Source organism: Cyprinodon tularosa, unplaced genomic scaffold (assembly GCF_016077235.1).
Source record: "Cyprinodon tularosa strain WSP-4 unplaced genomic scaffold, ASM1607723v1 ctg18, whole genome shotgun sequence".
Lineage (NCBI taxonomy): Eukaryota > Metazoa > Chordata > Actinopteri > Cyprinodontiformes > Cyprinodontidae > Cyprinodon > Cyprinodon tularosa.
Genome location: NW_024038608.1, coordinates 1,435,803 through 1,457,841, shown reverse-complemented (window position 1 = coordinate 1,457,841; position 22,039 = coordinate 1,435,803). Strand labels below are relative to the sequence as shown.

At 37.0% G+C, this 22,039-nt stretch overlaps 1 protein-coding gene across 1 annotated transcript in view; it reads left to right on the top strand.

Moving 5' to 3' along the window:
• The first annotated feature begins 250 nt into the window (after nt 1-250).
• LOC119781566 (inactive dipeptidyl peptidase 10-like) overlaps nt 251-22,039 on the top strand; it is a 107,017-nt gene continuing 85,228 nt past the window's right edge. The window contains exon 1 of the mRNA XM_038282066.1: nt 251-633. Coding sequence (XP_038137994.1) covers nt 574-633 — 60 coding nt within the window. The 5' untranslated portion in view covers nt 251-573. The remainder of the gene's footprint in view (nt 634-22,039) is intronic.

Below are 22,039 nucleotides of genomic sequence, written 5' to 3'. Positions count from 1 at the left end.
AGCACACAGTTCAACTGTGGCTCTGGAAGGTTAGGGTTGAGTTCAACAGGAATATATCTCTCACAGTGTGTCAAAGTTAATATCTACGCTCAGAGCGTTGAATGTATGAGCCTGCAAAATCCTTGCCTGGAGCAAATTTGCATTCTGATCAAGAAATGTCTTCATATGTGGGAGGCACTGGCAAACATCCTGGTTTATGAGCTGCCCGTCAGCTGAATATGAAACAGCACATCGTTGCTATAGAAGGGTAGGCGAGCAGAGAGGAAGAAAAGGAAGGAGGGGAGAAGCTGGTTGTACATGCATTGATATTATTCAGAGCCGGAGAGAGACACAAAGGAGGGAAAACAGATTGTTGGTGTAAATGTGTTACATTTGGTGAAGCTTCAGGGAGGAGAGGCAACTGCTCCAGTGGAGAAGCTCTACAGCCTTCAAGATTCAAGAATAATCTGCAGGAGCTGGAACAACAGGAAGTCAGGGGAAACTTTGCCTCTGATCCGCCACTTCAGGATTTTTCAATGTTTCCTTGTCTGGCTGTCAGACTGAGGAGTGTTTTGTGAAAACTGACAAGCCAAGATGAACCAAACTGCATCCGTGTCGCATCAGATAGAGTGTCAGCCCATCAGAGATAGCAAGGTATGATGAATCTGTTCATGTAGCGTCTCTTGAATTGAATTTAAATGTCAAGACCTCTCACGTGTTTCGCTTGTACCGAGCTGCTGAGTGGAAAGTACTTTTCTTTTGCCTTTTCACACTCAGACTTGGCTTTAACCATGTAATGATATTTCCACTGCATTTCTGTGCTACTTAAGGGTTTTAAAAAGGTCATGACTCAGAGGAATGAAATAATTCTCTTCACCTTACATCTTGACTCTACATTAGAAGATAATTTCACCTTCTTAGCAGCTTATTTCTGTATAGATATTTTGATCCTCGTTAAGCTTTTCTTCACACCTCATTGTTTTTTCTACACTTTAAAACCCATAACACGAATTTTTTAATCAAAACTGATGATTTTTGATAGAGAAAACAATTGCCAATACAAAAATACAAACAAAAAACACTATATCCTTTTCAATGGTATGGAGTAAGTCTTGCTCCAAAGAATGTGAAGAATGTTTTTTTAAATGGAAATTAAAAACAAACACATTTTGTTAATTAAATCTGTGAAAAAGGTAATCCAGAACTTTGACAAACATTCTTTAAAAAAAAAAGGTTTTGAGAGTAACATAGCTGCTTTCTTAAATTTAGTTAAAATTAAAAATGAAATGAATTAAATACCGGTATGTATTTTTTGTCAGTAGCAAGTATTTGTATTGGACTTGAAGTGAATAGATTGTGGTCTGTGAAACCCAGATGGAAAAGAATGCAATCCGTTACACTCAATCTTAACAATCTCGAAAATGAAAAGTATTATAAAAAGGATTTTGGAAAAAAACAATACTTTTGATAATAGTATATCTGTAATAAAAATAGAAAAACAAAATATAAAACAATAGAAATTAAAACATAAAAAATTTTATGTAACAAATATTTGATATAACAAAAATTTTTAAAATAGCATGTTACTCCCAAAACCTTTTTTTGATTAATTTTTTTTTTTACCATGTTTCATTTGTGAAATGCAATTTTTTTCTTATTGTCATTTACAAAATGCGTTTTTTCACATTTGAATTTACAAAACGTCTGATTAAACCTGTTGCTGACAATACGAATCAACCCTAAAATTTAATAATTCATTTCAATTCAATTCAGTTTATTTCTATAGCACATGTCATCTCAAGGCACTTTACAGTTCCCCAGATCATACAGTCAGATTCTTTCAAAGTTTTCTATCTAAGGAAAACCAGTTGATCGCATCAACTGATTGACTCAGATGCAATCCCTCACACTAAGCATGCTTGTAGCGACAGTGGAGAGGAAAAACTCCCTTTTAGCAGGAAGAAACCTCCAGCAGAACCAGGCTCAATGTGAGCGGCCATCTGCTGAGGCCGACTGGGTTCAAGGAGACAGAAGCAGAGATACAAAAAGCAGCTGTAAAAGGCGGCCCCGTCCAGGAAACACACAGTCAGGAGAAGAGCTCTGAGCCAGCTCCCACGAAGTGCTAACAAACAGACCACCTTGTATGCTAATAGTTACTTCTGATCCAACATGTCTTTTTTGGGGTCAATTGACTATATTTAGGTTGGATCTTTACGAGTTGGATTCTATTTGGCAACAAATTCCGTCACAAACAACAACTTATATCTGCAAAACAATAAAAGGTATATATATGTTTGCTAAAGGTATAATGGAGGATGTTCTTTTTCCCGGGGGGATCTTCAAAATAAGTGGTCCCCCTATTTGTTAATCATTCTGGTGATATGTTTATGTAAGGCTGTCCTACATGCTCGTCCCCATTTTCACTGACAAATTGGACAAAATTGCAAATCTACTTTTGGAGAGTAAGCTTGTATGAGTGATGCAAACAGCAACTTTTAAACAGATCACGCAGGAGGAGAAATGGGCTCATACATGCTCTTGCACGCATAGTGCATGTGCAATTTTTTATTTTTTTTACAGTGGAGTCTTTTAAAAAGTTTGCAAAAATCCTCCACTATACCTTTAAGTCACCATGTGCAGGTCTTAGCTAGGTGTCAGGAAGAAACTCCTCCTGCAGGCGGACAAATAGTGTGCGATTTGATGGTAACCTATCATCCAATGATGTGTTCTAAAGTTATTTTTTTTTAAGGCATACAGGTGAAAATAGCCAAATTTCATTGAGTTGCCACTAAGGGGCAAAGAGGCTCAGAAGGCCTTTGGTTAACATTAGCAAATAAAAAGGTGCACAACACTGGCTGAGCGGAGTTACACTTCCATCTTATTAACAGTTTCAATCTTGGTAAAAAACTGGATTGATGCAAAAATGCGACACACTTTAATTCAAAGCTTATACCTCAATCAACAAAATGTTAGATATTTTATTATGTTCCAAGTTTGTTGTAATTACTGATAAATTTAAAATAAATGAAGAGAAAACGGATATCTGCATGCATTGATGTCTTATAGGTGAACCTTGCAAAATACAACCCTTTTAGAAAATTTTTGTTGAAAACGGGGTACACCCAACATCCTATTAGGAGTTTTATCCATCTTAAAGGATATTCTGTAAACATGAATTGTACATTTAAAGGTAAGATATTATTTTGTTTGATCACATAGTGACAGATCTTATGGTGAAAACCAGTAAAGTGTTGTTTTATGTTGTAATTTCACACGTTCACATTCATTCAAATCTTAGATTTCTGTGTGGAATTTTTTTATTTATGTCAAACTCACCCTAATGCAACAAGAAACCTTCCAAACATTCAGTTTTATAATACTCAGCTCTTTTTACTGCATAGATTTAAAAAACAGTGAATGCCAAATTATTCAAAGCGGTGGTGTTATGGAAATGAGAGCTTCGCAAAAGAGCTGCTTTAAAGCGTTGAACGGTTGAGGAGAAATGGTTTTACGCGTACGCCGGTGTGAAATGTATCTTCAAAAACACATTTTGGCAACCAAATGTTATTCAACCTGTCTTTTCAACAATAAAATATGACCTTGTGTTGACGTTGGGCAGAGACACATTGACAGCAAAGTCTGTGAGATTAAAGTGCTTTATCATTGCTTGCACTTTAAGCAAAGTGGTTCTCGAGTGTTAGCAGAGCCCTAAGAAGTGGAGGACTGACAGCAAGGCAAAGTGTAATCCTTGACAACGGTAATCTGACAGAAGGGACCCTCGATAAGGGAGGGGAAATATACAGCCTCCCAAAAAACATGTTTCTTTACTGAGTATTTCCACAGATCCAGAGCATGTTTCATTTAATGTCCTCTAGTCTTACATGCTGTAGAATGAACAGACTTTTCTGTCTTTATTATACAGAAGCTGTTAAAGTAACCGTAAAGCAGTGGCTCAGTTTCAATGGATTGCCCCAGTTAAGAACCAAACCTGTTTTGTATGAGTTGAGCATTGCAGTTTAAACTGTGCACAATTTGTTCTGTTTATACTAATTTTAAATATTGAGGCTATGCCAACAATATAGCCTAAAGTTCTCCCTAAACACTGCAAATCATTGAACTGTAATTACCTTAGGTATGCAGCCGTCTTTTACTAGCGTTTGTGAGAGAATGGGCACTCTTTCACACTCAAACCCTACCCCCTAGAGTACAAATGGGGCACAATTTCTTTGGGTATGCGGGGGGAACATCAGTACCACACTTGTGGACCGGGAACCTTTTCTGACCATTTTAAAAGACGCATTTCAATTCACAGCACTGTTTCTTCTAATACAACCGCATCTAAATAAACTTGCCTTGCATGTTGCAAATGTTTACAATGCGCTATTCAACCTTGTGGTTGGGTATTAATGTGTTCTAATAAGCGCCAATTCAATCTGAAAAACCCACATGAAGAGAAAAGACAAATAGAGAAATTTATTGATACAATTACTTTGTCTTTGGCGCTCAGACCTCGGCAGGAAACATAACACTTCATGTTGATAGATATGCATGGACAGGAGCAAAGAACAGGGCTATTTCCCCCCCAGGCCTGAAACTGGTGGTGGAGTGGAGATAGATGAAGTTGGTCAGTCTGTAGACTGCTGGTTAGAGAGACGGTCTGCTGAGCTTTATGGGGAGATCCAGCTGATACTAGAGCTTCACTCAGGGACCTGGAAGATGGAAGTCCATTTGGATAACACAGGTTGAAAGATCCTGTCCATGATGAGCAAGCATGAAGCGACAGTGGAGAGGAAAAACTCTGGCAGAACAAGGCTCAACATGGTGGTCTTCTGTCAGACTGTTTGAAATGAGACAGTGAATGCAGTAAGAGCCCAGGAGGAATGACACTGATGAAGCTTTAGCTACGATGCTCAAGGAGGGGCTGGAGGTGGTTTGAAACGGGGTTATCTGAATGAAGTCACAGCGCATCCGCCGCTGCCCAAGAGCGGATCGGAGGCCTTTTAGATGAACTTTGGATGCCGATTGCCTTTCGTGGAGGTGTGGTTCAAAGCTGATTGGCTGTGTCTTAGGTGGATGTAGGAAAGGATAGAGGAAATCAACGAGTTTCTTCAGTTGAATTTCCGCCTAGGCTCCATAAAACACGTCATCACAGCAGTCAGAGTTATCACTGGGTTTATTTTTTCCTACCAAAAAATAAAAAACATCCCCACCTGCATTTGCCGCGCCACCACTACACCAGAGAACTTAAAGCCCTTCAGTGCCAAACAACAGACAATTGTATTCCTTTTTTGATTACAAACTTCTCACTCACCTGCAGTTGTTTGTTGTTTGATGTGATGCTGTAGCTTTTCCAAACTGCAACCTGAGAGTAACGCTGCAGCTACAGAAACTCCAGGGAGCCAAAATATGCGCAGTTATAAAGATAATGTATTTATTTTTTTGAAAATCGCCCGCTGGTCAAAGTGGACTGACCAGATGCTAGGGTAGAGGCCTTTTCTTTCTGAGGTAATAGCTACAGACCTTGAAAGTTCTTCTTTTGTACAGCTTACTTCAAACAAAGAGCATAGAGAGCTTCATAACATGGCATGGCTTCCATTTAAGCCTTTCAGCGACAGGTGCAAAATGTATGGTTTAAAACAAGCTGCTACCGAACAATAGAGTACTTGAAGATGCGTTTCTTGGAGCGACCGACTCTGCCTCTATTGCTGGCATGTCTCTGTTTGGCTGTCGCCTGGGGAACAGTTGTTACCATACTGCATTGTGTAGAAGCTAAGGTATGGGGGATGCGTGACGCATCAACCCTGACAAATTATGTCATTTTAGCATCGGGCACCTACAAAAAAAATTGTAACCACACGGACAGGTCGGCGTTGAAAAACATGTTGGAAAAAGTCAGAGCTCCTACTGCCACGGGTTTGCAAATATAAACACCTAAAGAAATCACTTGATTTGGCCAAATGATTATGAGAAACTCTTGGAAGGAAAATTACTGTCACTATTGGATGAAACAAAGAGGTTTTGATGATGTTGGAAACCATTTTGGTCTACTTCAAGGGGGGAAGCAGTATAGAGCCGTACACTCTGTACTGTAAAAAGGGACCTGATAACATTTGGTACTTAAAAGTGTGCCACTCTCACGTACCTCGCAACGATCCACATTTTTTCAATGATAGTTTGATAGTTTTCTGATAATAGAGCTCTGTTGGCTTTAATGTTATCGTCACTGTTGATTTTTTAAGAACTTGTTATAAACATAATAAGGGATTATTATGTACAATGTGTGCAAATGTACAGAGGCATATCCATGAAGGCAACTTCAGGGTTCTATAAGTTCATAAAAGGAAGTCCTAAAGAGAACAAGTTCCGATGAAAAACCAATATGTAAGTTTAAGGGTTTGAATAAGTGTAAGTTTAGATTACACTCATTTACTTTTCTGCTGTTCGAGAAAGCTTTAAATGTATTCAATTTAATACAGAAACAGACTGAATACATTTCCCCCTAGAAATCAGGGTCCCATTTTTACAGATATCTTGAAATTTCTTTAATAATGAGGACTGTTACAGACATTAATATTAAATCTGCATCTCTAGATCTGACTTTATTTTTTTTTTGTGTCCGAGGTTAGTGAAAACGCGACTATTTAAAAAAACATAGATTTTTTTTTAAATAACATGCATTAACATGTGATCTATAAAGTTTAGCTAACAACTACATTGGAGAAATACATCTTAAACAGGGCATAAGGAAAACCATCAAGATTTCTAGAGATTATAAAAATATTTGGGACTATTTTTGTCACTTCTTTTCTCTAAAAATGCGATTTCTAAATGTTTTCAACCTAAACTCTACAAAGTATCTACCAGTAAATATGCTTTGAAATTAGGTAAGAAGAAGAAAAATGCAGCAAAATGAAACTTTGGACTCAGCCATACATTTGCGAATTTCTTTTAACCACTATATGATATTGATAAATGCATGAATACTTTTACACAGACCTACATTTTCATATTGACATTCATATTAACATTAGTATTGTTTTCTGAACATAAGTTGCGAAGTATATCTAGAAAAAAATGAGCTCCTTTTAAAGAATATAGCCCAACATGTTTATCTGTATTATATCAGACCTTTAAGATGAATAAAAGGTTGAATATACTTAAATTTACTTTATATTTTTAAATAAAATCACATTCAATGGCTTCAAAAGACCTTAAATATGCATAACTAATCAAAATGTAAGATTACATTTTATTTCTATTGAGACCAATCTTTCAATTCTAGTCTATTTGAATGTCTACTATTATGCATTTGTTTGAATGCATAGTGAAACACAGAATCTTACTCCATGTGAAATGATCTCTCCTCGCCTGCTTCCTCATGCTCAGTTGCTGCTATGACCATGTTGGCTGTTGCTAAGTAACTTGTTATTCTAGGACATTTTTATCATATATATGTTGGTTAAATCCCGTTTGCTCAGGGTCAAGGGAGTGGGAGGGCTTTTTCAATGAAGTCTGCTGTGAGTGAGTTGTCGGAAAAACACAAATCCCTTAAAAATAAGAAGAACCTAAAAGATGTCTTTCATTTGGAGGGCTTGATGCTGACAACCTCAGAGATTTTTTTTTGTATCCTCCAGCTTGTTTAAGACTTGAAACATGCAAGAGAAACAAGTAGCAGAATATACAGAATTTAACTGAAACAAGTTGATGAAAATATAAAGATTAAAATAAATAAGCTAAAATAATTTATAATTTATATACTGCTTTCAACTCTCTTACTCCTGCTTTTTTATTTAAGATGAAAATCTGTTTTCCATTACAGTGTACTTTTTGCTTTTTGCTGGGTTGAGCTGCAGCTGCATATAAATATGAATGTCTTTGAAACATGGATTCTATTTATTGGCGATTCAATGCACAAAGCAAAAGCCAGAAATTATTCTATAAACCCAGATGCATTTATATCCTTCAATGATGCATTCCAGGAATCAGAAACTTTTCATATAATCGATTTCATTCTTTAAATTGATTTAAAAAATAAATCAGTTTTTCAATGTTATTCTAATTATCAACTAAAACCAATGTTGGATTTAAATGGGTAAAGCTTTGAACTATGTGACTGAAAAAGACAAAAAATTTAGCATGTGTATTATGCAAAATTGCTGATGCAATTGCTAATATTCTCCATACCATTTCACAAACTGTTCTAATTTATGTTACCAGACATAAAAAAACTCTTTGAACTAAGGTATTTCTTTAAAAGTGTGAAAACAGCTGTGCTAAATTTAAATGTTTGAAGGAAACCTGGTAATTCTTCAAAGCTAATACAGTTATAGCCCCACTCTGCTAGGTTATATTACATAATAAAAGGTTTGTTTTCTTTTTTTCTTTCAGTACTTGATTTTAAGAGAATATTTGAATATCCATCCTTTATTTGTTTTATTAAATGTGTGTTTCTTCTATGCAGCTACTGCTAACACTGCTGGTCAACTAGTAGATTACTGCTCTGGGTTACGCTGACAGATGTTCTGACAGTTCATTTCTATTCCTGTTTTAGTCAAATAAACTAATTTAAAAAATAAATAAAAATGCACAACCCTGTACCTGCTCCCAAGAGGGAACATCTATTGAACGTGTGCAAGAGCCTGCATGAGCCCATTTCTCCTTGTTCACACTCTGTTTAAAAGGTGCTGTTTGCATCGCTCAAACAAGCTTAGTTTCCAAAAGATTTGCAATTTTTCCACCATGTCAGACTCACCACCGGTAAGTAGAAATTGGGAACATATCACCAGAATGATTGACAATTAGAACGACCACTTATTTTAATGATCCACCCACAAAAAGAACATGCTCCACCATACTTTTAGTAAATATAGCATGAAATAAATATATAAATGAAGAAAAATATTAATTGAATAAATAAAGTTATCTAAAATATATATAAATTGACACAAATCAATTTTTAAATAGAAAAATGTATTTTGAAATAAAGGTTTGGTAAATAAATGAATAATTCTTCATGTGATTAAATGACAAAAAGGCTAAGAATTTAATTTAGAAAGTATATCTTGTTTATAGAATAGAATAGAAAATCCCTTTATTTTCACTCAAAGGGGAAATTCTGTCGTTTACAGCAGCAAAAACATTATACAAAAAATTGTCACAAAATGTGGACCGTAGCAAAAAATGCATAAGAATAAGATAATATGAATGTTGATATGTATTTATTTCATGCAATATCTATCAACAGCCTTGTCTAGTTATTTAATTTAAAAAGATACAACTGACCATAGAGTTTGCTCTCTGTATAAATATACAAATAAATCTTAAAATGAAAGAATATGTTTTAGATAAAATAAATATATCATAAAACCAAAACATAAATCTTGAAATATATATATAAAAAAATTAAGTAAATCTTTAACTACATAAACAAATGACAAAATACACTACAAATTATTTCACCATTTTTCATGGGTACATCTATTAGTTTGATTGAAAAATCCCTAATAATGTATTAAAAACATTCATTCTTTGAATATTCTGAATGAAACCATCTCCATAGTCTTTGTTTAGGGTTCCCAAGCAAAAATACGACCATCTTTCTTTTCCTATCAGTACTAAGCTCAAAATTTTACAAACCAATATTTGGTAAAGCTGAGGTAGCATTTACTGTCTATCTATGGTGATGTCTAACATTCCCTGCATAAGATCTGGACAATTATCCATACAATTATCCACCAAGTCCCTACTGTCAAGATTTGGTGTGGGATTGAGGACCCAAATGCAGAGGCAAGTAGGCAGAGGTGAATTTAGGTGGGTTTAATGAGTTTTACAGAAACTGAGAGAGGAATCAAAAAATCCAACAAAAACAAGCAAACCAGAACCAAGGAGACATCAGGAGAAAACCAAACTCTAGGAACCAGGGAGAGACGAGGAAGGCAGACAGATGTTAGACAAGGATCCAGCAAACAGGAACTGAAGAGAGAGGGTTTTTAAAGGGGACAGAGACAAAGAGAGGGCTAACGAGAGGATTAGAAACAGGTGAGGACAGAGCAGAAAACAGAGCTAGGGAAAGAGGACACAAGAGGGCAGCAGAGGACAACAAATGGAAAACCTGGAAGACAGGAACTAATAAGAAAACAACAAAATAATAATCAAATAACTAGGATAATGAAACATGGTGAAAAGAAAACTAAACACTAGAAATCAAGGAGTAAGAAAAGACAGAATACTCAAAAGAAAAACATAACAGAAACAGAAACCTAACACCTACTAAGACCAGAGGTTGTTAGTCTATTAGTCTGGAGAGTCTGTGAAAATATCTGATTATCCATCTATCCTGCTTTATGACAGTTTCCCCCCATCGATCAGAATCGGACCTCTGTTTAAATCTGCTGACTTTTCAGATGTAACTTTAGGAAACAGGCTCAGACAGGTCATATATAAGATCAGGGAAACCGTCCTCTTCCTAATTTTCTGCTATATCAACCCATCCGCCTGCCTTCCAACCTGAGGACCTGTGAAAAAGAGCAGATTGCCTTCCAACCAGGGTTCAGCCACCCCAACAACCGTCACAGTCACTGAATATTAACACAAACCCCATGTTGATAACGCCATCTGTTACCGTGGAGACGGACATGCCGTTAAAAAAAAAAGTCATTAGCATCAGAGAGGTGGAGGAAAATGAGTAATGCAGTCTTTCCCATCTTCATTATCTTTATCTCGCTCAACTAATATTTCATTTAGACCCTCAGCAACATGGAGGTCTGCTCATTTAACGCCTGTTACAGCCTGCAGGGTTGTTACTGTGGTATCTTAAAAAGTACATGAGCGTTTTATACACATTTTTACCCACGCTTGGTGTGAGAGGACCAGTCACGCCGAGTTCCCAACTAAGTTCCTGACAATGTGATGAACTGTGTGGTTTTAACACCAAAACCAAAGGAAAGTGAGAAAAACGGAAAATCTGTGAACAGCTCACTTCTGCCTGCAACATTTGTGCTGCTTTGAAAGCCGAAGGCTTTAGTTTTAAACCAACAAGTTTTACACTTACTAGATACTTATTTCAAAATATATATTTGTATAAAAGAAAGATTAGTAACAATATTGGATCCAAAAGCATGCATGTTTAGTATTATTGAGCTATCATTATTTTATACAAAATTGAATCCTCTAAATAAAAGGTTAACAATTTAAAAGAAAAATCTAAATTTGTACATTTTAATGCATGTTTTAATACATTAAGTTACTTTGGGTTTGGCAGATATTTGTACTTTTGAATATATAAAAGAAATTAGTTGGAATAGAAAGGTAGCAATTAAGGAAAGTATTTGTGCAAATGCAAATACTTAGGATTTAAAATTACCTTCACAGATGCAACAAGAAAAGGAAACCAAAAAAAAAAGCTCTGTAAAGACAATGAACAAAAGACTAATAAAAAGGATAAAAGGAAGGATGAAGTGAAGGAAACGGTGGAAGGACAGAAGGAGACAAGAACACAAAAGAGAATAAAAGTGGTGAAAGATGGAAGAAAGAGACCCAATGAAGAGGAAGATCAAATAGAAAGATAAGATTAAAAAAAAACTGAGAGAGAAAAGACGTAAATGGAAAAGATGTAAAACTGTGAAAATACAGAAATAAAAGACTCATGCATTCTGGGTTTCTCTGAGCTCTTTGGAAACTCTTAAAAAATCACTTAAGTGCCCAGATGGTTGAGTCTTTTCATCTGAGGAGGTCGAGGGAAGGATAGCAAAATGGTACAAGGCCCACTTCAAGGTTCCCTCATAGTTTGGAAAAGGAGAGCAATGGAGAGAAACGTTTTCCAGAGAGAAGAAAATAAAAGATAGAAAGAAAGGGTATGACGCATTCACAGTAACAAACACGATGCACATATATTAGTGCGAGCTATATGTTTTTAATTATTTAACTTAATTGAATAATGAAATATTTAAAGATGCATTAATATAAAACTGTGGATTTGTTTGTGTTTTGCCAGCAGAGGGCAGTATTACATAAGTATTTTTTTGCTGTCCTATCAACAATGTAGATGTGAAATAGATGAAATAAAAACTAACATCAAAAGAGGCAAGCAACAACAGCAAAAAAATCAGAAACATCTTTTTTTTTCTTTTCTTATTAGGATTTGATTTTTAAAAACCTGATCCTTTGAACCTCCAGCATCATGCATCCACTCCAGAGTTCTCTGATCCACATTGGGTTTGTCCTCATCGCCCAGGCTACTTGTTTACTAAGATGCGTTTTATTTTCCGTTCAGTGAGTCACAGCGTGGCCTACTCGGCGCCAAGTACCACCTCAGGAATCAGCTCAGGTTGGAGGCAGCTCCCAAACATAATTGCCCACATGAAGGTCATTGCTGCGAAGGCTGCAGGCCGGAGGCTGATCTGCGCCTTTATATGCCAGCATGGGGATAGGAGACCCCTTGACTAAACATCACACATGGAAAATTCAAGGAGAGACCCTTTTTTGTTTGCATACTCATCCTAAAATATGATAAATATACTACAATATGTTATCAACAGTATTTACTTTCCTGCCTTTAAACTCATATCAGTTCTGTGACTTTGAATTCCTACAGTAGCTGCCATTCAAAAAGGCCCTTCACAGGCAAACACCAGCCGAATCGGAGCCAACTTCCGGCCACTGTTGTGACATCTTGCATATTTTTTTACTCTGCTTCCACCCTTTAATTGAATTACACTGAATCACTTCTCTTTAGATCTTAATGTCCACAAATCATGACAGAAAGAATATTTTAGTACAAAGATTGATGTAATAAAAAGGACCAGCCAAGGACCTGCCAAGTGCCCATCAAGGAAAGTGGGGCAATTTTGAATGGCCACTACTGAAATATGAAGAATTTTGATAATAATATAATTTTCAGCCACATTTTCCTAACGTTTAATGATGTATAAATAGACATTTTTAAACAGACATTTTTTCTTCCAGAAGCCTATTTATGTGTAAAGGCTCAGAAAGTAGGACTTATGATTCAGACAGACAAGATGTCTTTCAAAATGAAACACTTTTATTGACTGCTCAGCTCGTCAGCTTGGACATCTCTGGTTCTTAGTTCTGTCCGTGCCCAAAGGAAGGATTTGAAACGAGGCGGATGACTTCTCCACTACCAGATAGTTCCAGGAGTGAGGCAGAGCAGACTGATGAGTTGAAGCCAGCAGACGCAGAAGAGCAGAAGAGTCCAGAGGCAGAATCCAGAGATATGACAAAGCAGATGTCCAGACCGGTAAATCAGAGAGGTGAAGAGGTACCGAAGGGGAATCTAAGACAGGGTCAGGGGACAGATCCAAGGTCGTTAACAGGAAGAATCCAAGCAGCACTCCAAAAACAGGAACAGGTAGAAACAGACCAGGAGTCAGGAGTCCAGTGGCAGAAACAGGTCTAGAGACCTAGAGAACTCTTACAATAGGCTCAAATAATCTCGCACTGATGGCTGGAAACAGGCAGCTTAAATAGGAGCTGGAACAGGTGGATCAGATGAGAGCAAATAAAAAATGGGTAAGCTAAGCAAGTAGAGGAAATTAACTAATAATCCAGTCATCAGGGCCAAGATCCTGAGATTATGAGGTCAGACACTGACGCTGGACATGATGGCAACACTCATTTTTTATCCCAAGATTGCTGTTTTGCTTGAAAGTCAGGATCTAGGGCGCGGTCCAAATCAAGAAAATCATCAACCAGTAAAGATCCGGAGACATTTTTATTAATTTGTTATACATTGTTATATATTGTTACTTTAAAAAGAGTTTAACACTGAAATAAAATGAGTCTTTTTTATGCATCTTTTTATACATTGAATTTTTAAATAAAGCAAAAAAAAAAAAAACAGACATTTTTTCTATTTTAAAATCTAAAGTGTTTTTTTAAGTAGAGAACAGCGATCATTCAGTTTGGTCTATAGACCTGAACAATGAATGACATTTTTTTTTTTTTTTTTTATGACTTAAACAGAGCAGTGGGCTTTGGGCTGACCTGCAAGGCTTTAAACCTTGGTTTGAATGGAGAAAAAGCCATTATAAAGCACATATCAAGGAGCTCAATTTCAGCCTAAATCAATATTCAATAATCAATTTTTGATTCTGTTCATGGTGGAGAATCCTGCTTCACAGCAGTAGGTTGAGCAAAACATACTCAAATGTGCAGGGTCATCTTTGAGCACCATTTAACTTCTCTTTCACCGGTTCACCACAGTTTTTTTTAGCAGTCAACACTTTCTCTGCTTTCTTTTTCTAATCATATTCTCCTTCTTTCCCATCGCCCAGCTTGCCACAGGTTTACCTGCTGTGTCTAAAAGTAGCTTGCAGCAGCAACCCAGACTGACTCAGCTCATTGGCTGATTTGCATCAAGTGTAGCCTGGTCCCGCGCTCCGGAAGGTTTTACCATATTAACAGGAGAAGCTGCGCAAGTGAAGTTTTACACTGTTGTCGGAAAACATGCAGTAATTTATAAATGTTTTAAATCAGGATGGGTCCGAAATTAGCTAGCAGGTGGGTCTGGATCCAGATCCCGGTCCGCTAATCCGTGACCTCTGATTTAGGGTAAAGCATTTTCATTGGCATTTAAAATAAAAATAAAAAGAGAAGTACATTGCAGTGTCATAAGGGCAATGGAAATAACCACTGAAAAAGAAAATGCATATTTGAAACAAGACAGTTATATGTGGAGTTAATACTTCATGATGTTTAGATATTACAGATAAAGGTGACTCATGCTGGTGATACATTGGGAGGATCATGGTGCTGAATCTCCATGCATAGAACGATCAAAATGAGTATTTTACAGTTGTATTTTGGTAGTAGAGTTAATATCTTCGTAATTCTACTAGAAATATGATGTACATCTAAGTAAATGCATAAAAGAATCTAAATTAGTTGTCTTAAGTAAAAAAAAAAACCTCACCATTAAAAATCACTAAAAGCTCTAAAGAGGTTTTCGTGTTCTTGCACTAGATTATTTCCTTATCCACAGCTACCTTATCTTGTTTCTGTGAGGGAACTTGCAGCCATTCCCCAGTCAGATGTGAGCTATAATCTCTCCATGTCACCCTGGGTTTACTTCTTGGATCTGCTCCTAGTTGGACATCCTCCCAAAGACAAACAGCTTATAAATCCATCCGCTATTACACACTCCAAATAAACAAACACATAAACCTTCCATCGTTGTAGACAGAAACCTATGGAGACCCCTGCCTTGGTTAGAAAATAATCTCTTAGAAAGTTGGATTGTCATGCCAGCCTTTGTTTGGTTCTAAAAACCAGTGAAGTTGTCCACTGTTATGGAAAGGAGGTAAACTTTTTATTAAAAGTCTAACAAGCAAACTTGGTACCAGATCTTTTTTTTTTCCGACATTAAGCCTAACCACTTATAAGATTTAATTACACCCTAGACATGCCTAAAGGGATAATTATCTAATTATTAATGAAATATTTTAAACCAGCCTGTTTTGGAAAACATAATCCAAGAAGATGCTCTCCAGGGTGTTTAGATTAATCTAAAACGCCCCTAAATTGGTGCTAGTTGGTGCTCTTTTTTAATGTTGCTTATATTGGGCTCTAAGTATTTTACACTCTTAAATATCCAATATGAACACAGGTTCTGTCTTTAATTAGATGTTTTTATTTCCTAATACAGCTAAACATATTTTAATTGGTAATTATATGCAAAAGCACTAACAGTCATTCCCTCTCTAATAGCAGAAACTAACCAACAAAGATGGATCCCAATAATTCTTAATTTGCTGATATCAATTTTATATAAAATATAAAAGTCTTTATCAGCTTTCTGGACCTGAACCATTAGAATATATTAAGTAAAAAGTATACCTTACTTGGTCAGAAATGATGCTGTACATTAAACATCTGGATCTGTGTAGATATGCAGATGTTCCAGAACTTCTATGGTGGATTCTATGATCCTTTCAATAAAATCACCTAAAGCTCATTGGCAGTAATTACTTCCTTGGAAGAAGTCATCACAAGGGATTGGTCGACCAATGCAATGTGGACTTGTAATAAAAAAAAAAATTGTAATTCTCACAAAACATGGTTTAAATGTCCGAAAGATTAAAATGTTTTATAAACTCGACAGTCTGGTTCTATAATTCAACCATAGATTATTTCAAGAAGATCCATTTTCCTATAAGGAAGACTTTGAAAGGACTTAAAGAATGTTGTTCTTGAGGAGAAAGTTCAAATCAAAGGTTACTACAACGTATTACTGTACGATGGTATTCTACAATAATATGTGTTAGTGTTTCATTTTAGTAAAATACAAACACAAAGATCTGAAAAGAAAGTTGCTTTTTAAATCACCCAACACCAAACCAGTACAACAAATATTAATTATAACACAGAGAATGTTTTAAACACCCACCTGCTTTCTTTTTTAGTGTGCAGAGTTGCCATTTTTATGAGTAGAGGGTAGTGGAGGAGGGTAGGTTCTGAAATATGGCAAGTCAAATGATAATATAATAGCTAATGTATCGTATGTGTTTTATATTCTTAATATTTGAAAAATGTAATTTTTTGACTATCAGTTTATTACCCGAATACCATTAAGTACCCGAATACTGTCTAGCACTGTAGAAATAGTAAAGAAAGAATAACATTTTTAAATCAAAAATAAAACATTTTTATATAAAATTAAATCCAGAAATGAAAGTTAACAAAAAAGGTTTTTGAAAGTAAGTTTTATGTTTTTTCAAATTTATTTAGTTCATTTATTTTTTTTCTCTTCACATTTCTTTCACATATTATTGTTATTCACAGATTATATTTTTAAAAACTATTTTTTAGAAATGTATTCTTACCCACCCCGCCTCTCGCCCATTGACTGCTGGAGATAGGCACCAACACCCCTCGCAACCCCACTTGGGACAAGCGTGTAAAGAAAATGGATGGATGGATGGATGTATTCTTACCCAGTTTGAATTGTTTATTTAAATTCAAGCCCAATACAAACACTTTAAGAAAAGAAACTGGTTGCTAACTGTCATGATCTTGGCTCTGATGGCTGGTTTAAATACTCGTTCCAGTCACCTGTCTACTCTGCCTGGTTTCTCAGTACCGCTCATCTGATCCACCTGCTCCTGCGTCTATTTAAGGGACTTGCATCCAGCTATCATTGCGAGATTATCTTGTTCTCGTTCTAGTGGGGAGAGGGGTTTTTAGCACACCATTGTCATGATCTGGCCTGTTTGCTCTCCTTTAATTACTCATTCCTTTCACCTGTCTTTTTTCCCTCCCTGCCTCAATCATAATTTATTCCTCTCACCTGTTTCCTCTAGTTTATATTCAGTTCAGCCTGATCATTGCTTGTCTTTCTGTCAGTCTTTCTGTTCAGTTTTATTTGGTTCATGTCCTGGATCCTAGCAGCCAGTGGATAGAGGGTTTTAGTGTTTGTCTTGTCTCCTGACTGTCTCTCTCTGAATACTGGGTCCATCTGTCCGCGTCTCATGACAACCATAGTGTTTCTGATTTCCTGATCCTGACCTGTTCTGCCTCTCAACCACTGGGCCTGCCTGTTTCCATCCAAACGGTCTGCCTGAACTGTCTGAGAACTCCTGGAACCCTGAATCAGCCTGTTTCTGCTCTAATTGGTATCTCTGACCGGGCTTCCGACCCCTGCATTTTCTCTGGGGCTCCAGCACCTGGGACTGTCTAGACGGCACCTGCCACATCTCATTGTCAGTCCAGCAGCTGGATCCTACATTGTTCTCTGGCTATGGATTGAACTGTTAAACCAGGTTAATGAGTCAAATGCATAATGATCCTCCTTCAGATTATCATGGACACTAATCTGTATTTTTCTCCAACTGTTTCCAGTCATAGATGCTCTATCCACTGATTTCTATCGCGGATAAACGCTTTTTTAGTTACGCCACTGCCTGTCTTGCCTGAACACTGGGTCCTTCTGTTCTGAATCGTGAAAGCTAACATCTATACAGACCAACAGAAACTTGTCTTTTCTCCACCCTCCAGAGGAAAGCCCGCCATCAAAAGTGCAGAGAATGTAATCTGGAAGAAGCAGTTTGAAAGGAATGCAATTAGTAAAACTCAATTTAAAAAACAGAAATTTGAAATGAATAATAATAAAAAAAAAAAAATGGTATATAAAAATCTGTCAAATGTATATACAGTACTGAAGATAAAATGCATTTGTAATATTTAACACTTTTCAATCCATTCACTAAAATCCATTCAATGGATTGCTTTCTTTTTCCACTTACAAAATGTATTATTGCTTGCATGCAACAATAATAAACTATAATTCACTCCATAAATACATGAAAAAGTAAGAGCAATAACCAGAAGTGCCAAACCTCTAAAAGTAAGAGCAATAACCAGAAGTGCCAAACCTCTACACCTCCTTTAAGCCTTTTAACACAGATAATCTAGTTAATTTGCAATAGTGCCGACCAAAATTCCCTTGGCACAGATAAGACTATTAGATGGATGATGTCAAGAGAAACTGGGTTGAGTGATTTTATGTGTAAATGTCACCATTTTTTTTTGTTGTGCACACATGTGCCAAGCTTCTGTTTACTCTGAAGACAAAATGACAGACTTCCTCTTGGCAAGAGAGCTGCAAAACTCCACTGTTGACCCAAGCAACCAGAACAGCAAACACTTATATGTAGATTTTGGACAAAATAACCTGAATTTAGCCTGCGGGACTCAATCTGGCTGCATTTCAGGCCACTAAACTGGACAAATGATGGACCCAGAGCTCAGTTTTATGGAGGTAAGAAGTTTTCCAGCATTTTTGTAAGCTACAGTATTTAAATCATGGTGTGTGCACACACATAGACTAACTTCCGTCTGTTAAGCATTGCTGGTTTTGATTTGAATAAATGTGTCGAGGGAAGGAAAATCTGCCAGATGGAATCTTTATATTGGAAATTCCCAGTGGTACCTGCTGTGTCCAGGGGGATGTGAAGCTCTAAAAAGCTTTAACAATGTCCTCTGGGATTCAGTGCTTTCTCCATGAAGAATAGGCTTAACTGTGTTTGTTTAAGACATGGAGAAAGAGCATCTCTGGATTATAAAGTGTCCAAACAGTGGAATACAAGGCAGGTGTTGTTTCAGGGAGGTTTTGTTGGCATCTAAAAAAATACCTTTTTTTCAGGAAAGATATTATGTTGCTACAGTCGGTAGAAGCTAATCAGCCGTGGACTGATGGATTGATTAAAAAAACAAATAATAAAAATATTTTATTGATGGCAAAAAGAAATTAAATGTAGTAACTCGTGGGGATTTTTTAGCAATATGTTAGAGATGTTGATAGCTGTAGGCAGGAAGGATCTCCTGCAGCTGTCTGTCTTGCACCAGATCTAGAATGTTTTGAAATACACTTTGGATTTATCTCCCTCTCTCTGTTGGCTTCGCTCCTATCTTGCACTAGATCTAGAGTGGATTTTGAAAGGCACTTGCCCTTGCTAGGGTTCATGATTGCTGTCCAAAGAAAAAACTGAAAAGATATTGTCAAAAATGAATTTCAGCTGCACAGCACCCAACATCAGAGATGAAAAAAAAAAGAATAAAACATCAGAAAAATTCATGTCCAGGCCACATTTTCATGACTTCTCCTATTTGACACATTCTTTGCCCTAATTCTCCCAAAGTTTATGTTATGACGAAATGTTAGACAAAGTGAACAAAGGAACTTGGATTGGATTGGCTTGGTTGGGGATTTATTACTAATAAAACGGTAAGCCAACCAACAAGTCTTGAGCATGACATGGAGCCAAGACAGAAAATGGTAAGAGAAAGCAGTAGGGTAAAGGCAAGACTCCAGCAACATACAGCAAAAATCAAGACAATGCTAAATGAATAGTAATCTATGAAATGGCACAGTTGTTGCAGAATGAAAGTAACAAAGCTGATGGAGAAAGACTAACTAAAAGGAGAAGATGAACTAAGGCTTGATCAGAATATCTCAAATTGTACAGCTATCCAGGCTAGGAAAGGAGCTACTGGCTGCATGTATGGTGCTGGTTAAATTGGGATTACAGCCCTGTGGGAAAGAGCTACAAAAGATGGCAGACGCTCTCTATTATATGTCATGATCGGTTTAAGGAATCTGACCCACATGCAGAGAAACCACACGGAGAAAAGTTCAACAGGTTTATTTGATGTAATCTGAACGGAGGTTGGATCGAACTGGTGAACCGGAACAGGAAAGTCTGAAGGGGAGATCACTGAGATCAGTTCAGGGACTGTGGGAAAAGGGACTGCGGCTTGAATTATGCTGGAGTGGGGACTCACGTTTAAGGGGGCTCTTGTCAATCCTTGAATCCAGTCTGTGTTGAATTATCCAGAGAAGGGGGAACTCGTTGGAGAGTGGACATGTAGACTACGTTGGACCCGGAGGAGTAAAGGAGAGGACTGTCACTTGGGTTTCCAATGGGAACTCGAACGGATCATGTGGAAGTTTTCCCCTGCTCAGTGTGAACTCAGTAAATCCTTCCAGGGGGAGAAGGTCCAGGTATCCAGTTAGACAGGAAGGCTTCCTGCCGAAGAGCAAAGATAAAACCGATGTAAGACTCAGAGAAACGAAGCTCAGGTTAGACTCTTCTAATCGCAGCTTGGCTAGAGTAACCAAAACTGGCAAACACTCTGGCGTCGAGGTAGTGACAGGCCACTGCTCAAATACTCCTCCAGTAATGAACAGATGAGTCGCAGGTGTGCAGGGGGGCCCAATGCGGACAGGGCACCACCTGGTGGTGGAGAGAGAAGAAACACACAAACAACCCACACAAACTGGATTCCTAACATTATAAAATCCAAACATTATGAGGATGAAGAAACTCTTCCTGGTTCTACCCCTTTCCTTACTGCCACACTATTCAGATCGCACAAATGGCAAAAATGGAGGCACTTTCGCTGTGGCTTAACTTCCTGACCGATTTGAGGCATTCGGATTAAGATGTAAGAACTTCAAAAAAGGGAGAAAGGAGGATGGTAGGACAGGAAGAAAGAAAGAAAGAAAGAAAGAAAGAAAGAAAAGAAAGAAAGAAAGAAAGAAAGAAAGAAAGAAAGAAAGAAAGAAAGAAAGGTACAAGGAGATAACATAAATTAATTAATTGTCTAAAAGATAATAATCGATGTGCGGTGATTATATAGGGAATATAAACTGAGCTTTTGCTTGTGTTCATAAAAACATGCTCAGTGCTGCAATTATCATCTCTGATATAACAAAGACAACTTCTGTACAAGCTACCATCATTGAAATTTGAGAATTACTTTTTGTTTTCCCTTCAGTTAATTGTCTACCCCCAGAGATCAGCAGTCAAAGCTCTACAGAGCTTCAGGCCAGTTAATGGGTCATTAAATCAACACTGACCCACTTTTATCTAGGTTAAGGTACCGTTTCATCACCCAAACAGCATCTGTTATCTCCGTCACTGGTGATATCACAAGCTGTGTTATAGTTAAACAATGTAAGACACTATCAAATATGATTATATATAGCACACAAACTGGGTACCCTGCAGGATACATTTCCAAAAGAAAGAAAAGTAAAACAAACTTATGCAAATGTTTTATTCAAACTTTTTACAATGAACCATACAAATAAATGTAGGATAGTTTGTTAATTGCTTTTTTAAACCAAATTTGAAGAATAAATATGATCATTTATTGTACTAGTAAAGATGTTGTCAATGTTTGGAGAGGTTTTTGGAATAGATCAATGTGTCATTCAGGTAGACAAAAACTGTTCATAAAGTCTCTGAGGATGCCATGAACCATTGCCTGGGAAACAGCTGGGGTGTTAAACATACCAAACGGTATGACCAAATACCGATATTTCTGAGCGGTGTGTTACATTTCTGTTTGTTCACATGCTTCTAATGCAAATGAGATGGTAGGCATTCCTGAGATCAAGCCTGGTGAAAATGGTAGAACCGTGAACAGGTTCAAATGCAGAGGCAATGAGGAGCAGGGGGTATTTATTCTGTACTATGATTTAGTTAAGACCTTGGTAATCTATACAGGGCTGAAGGGAGCCATTTTTGTTGCTGACAAA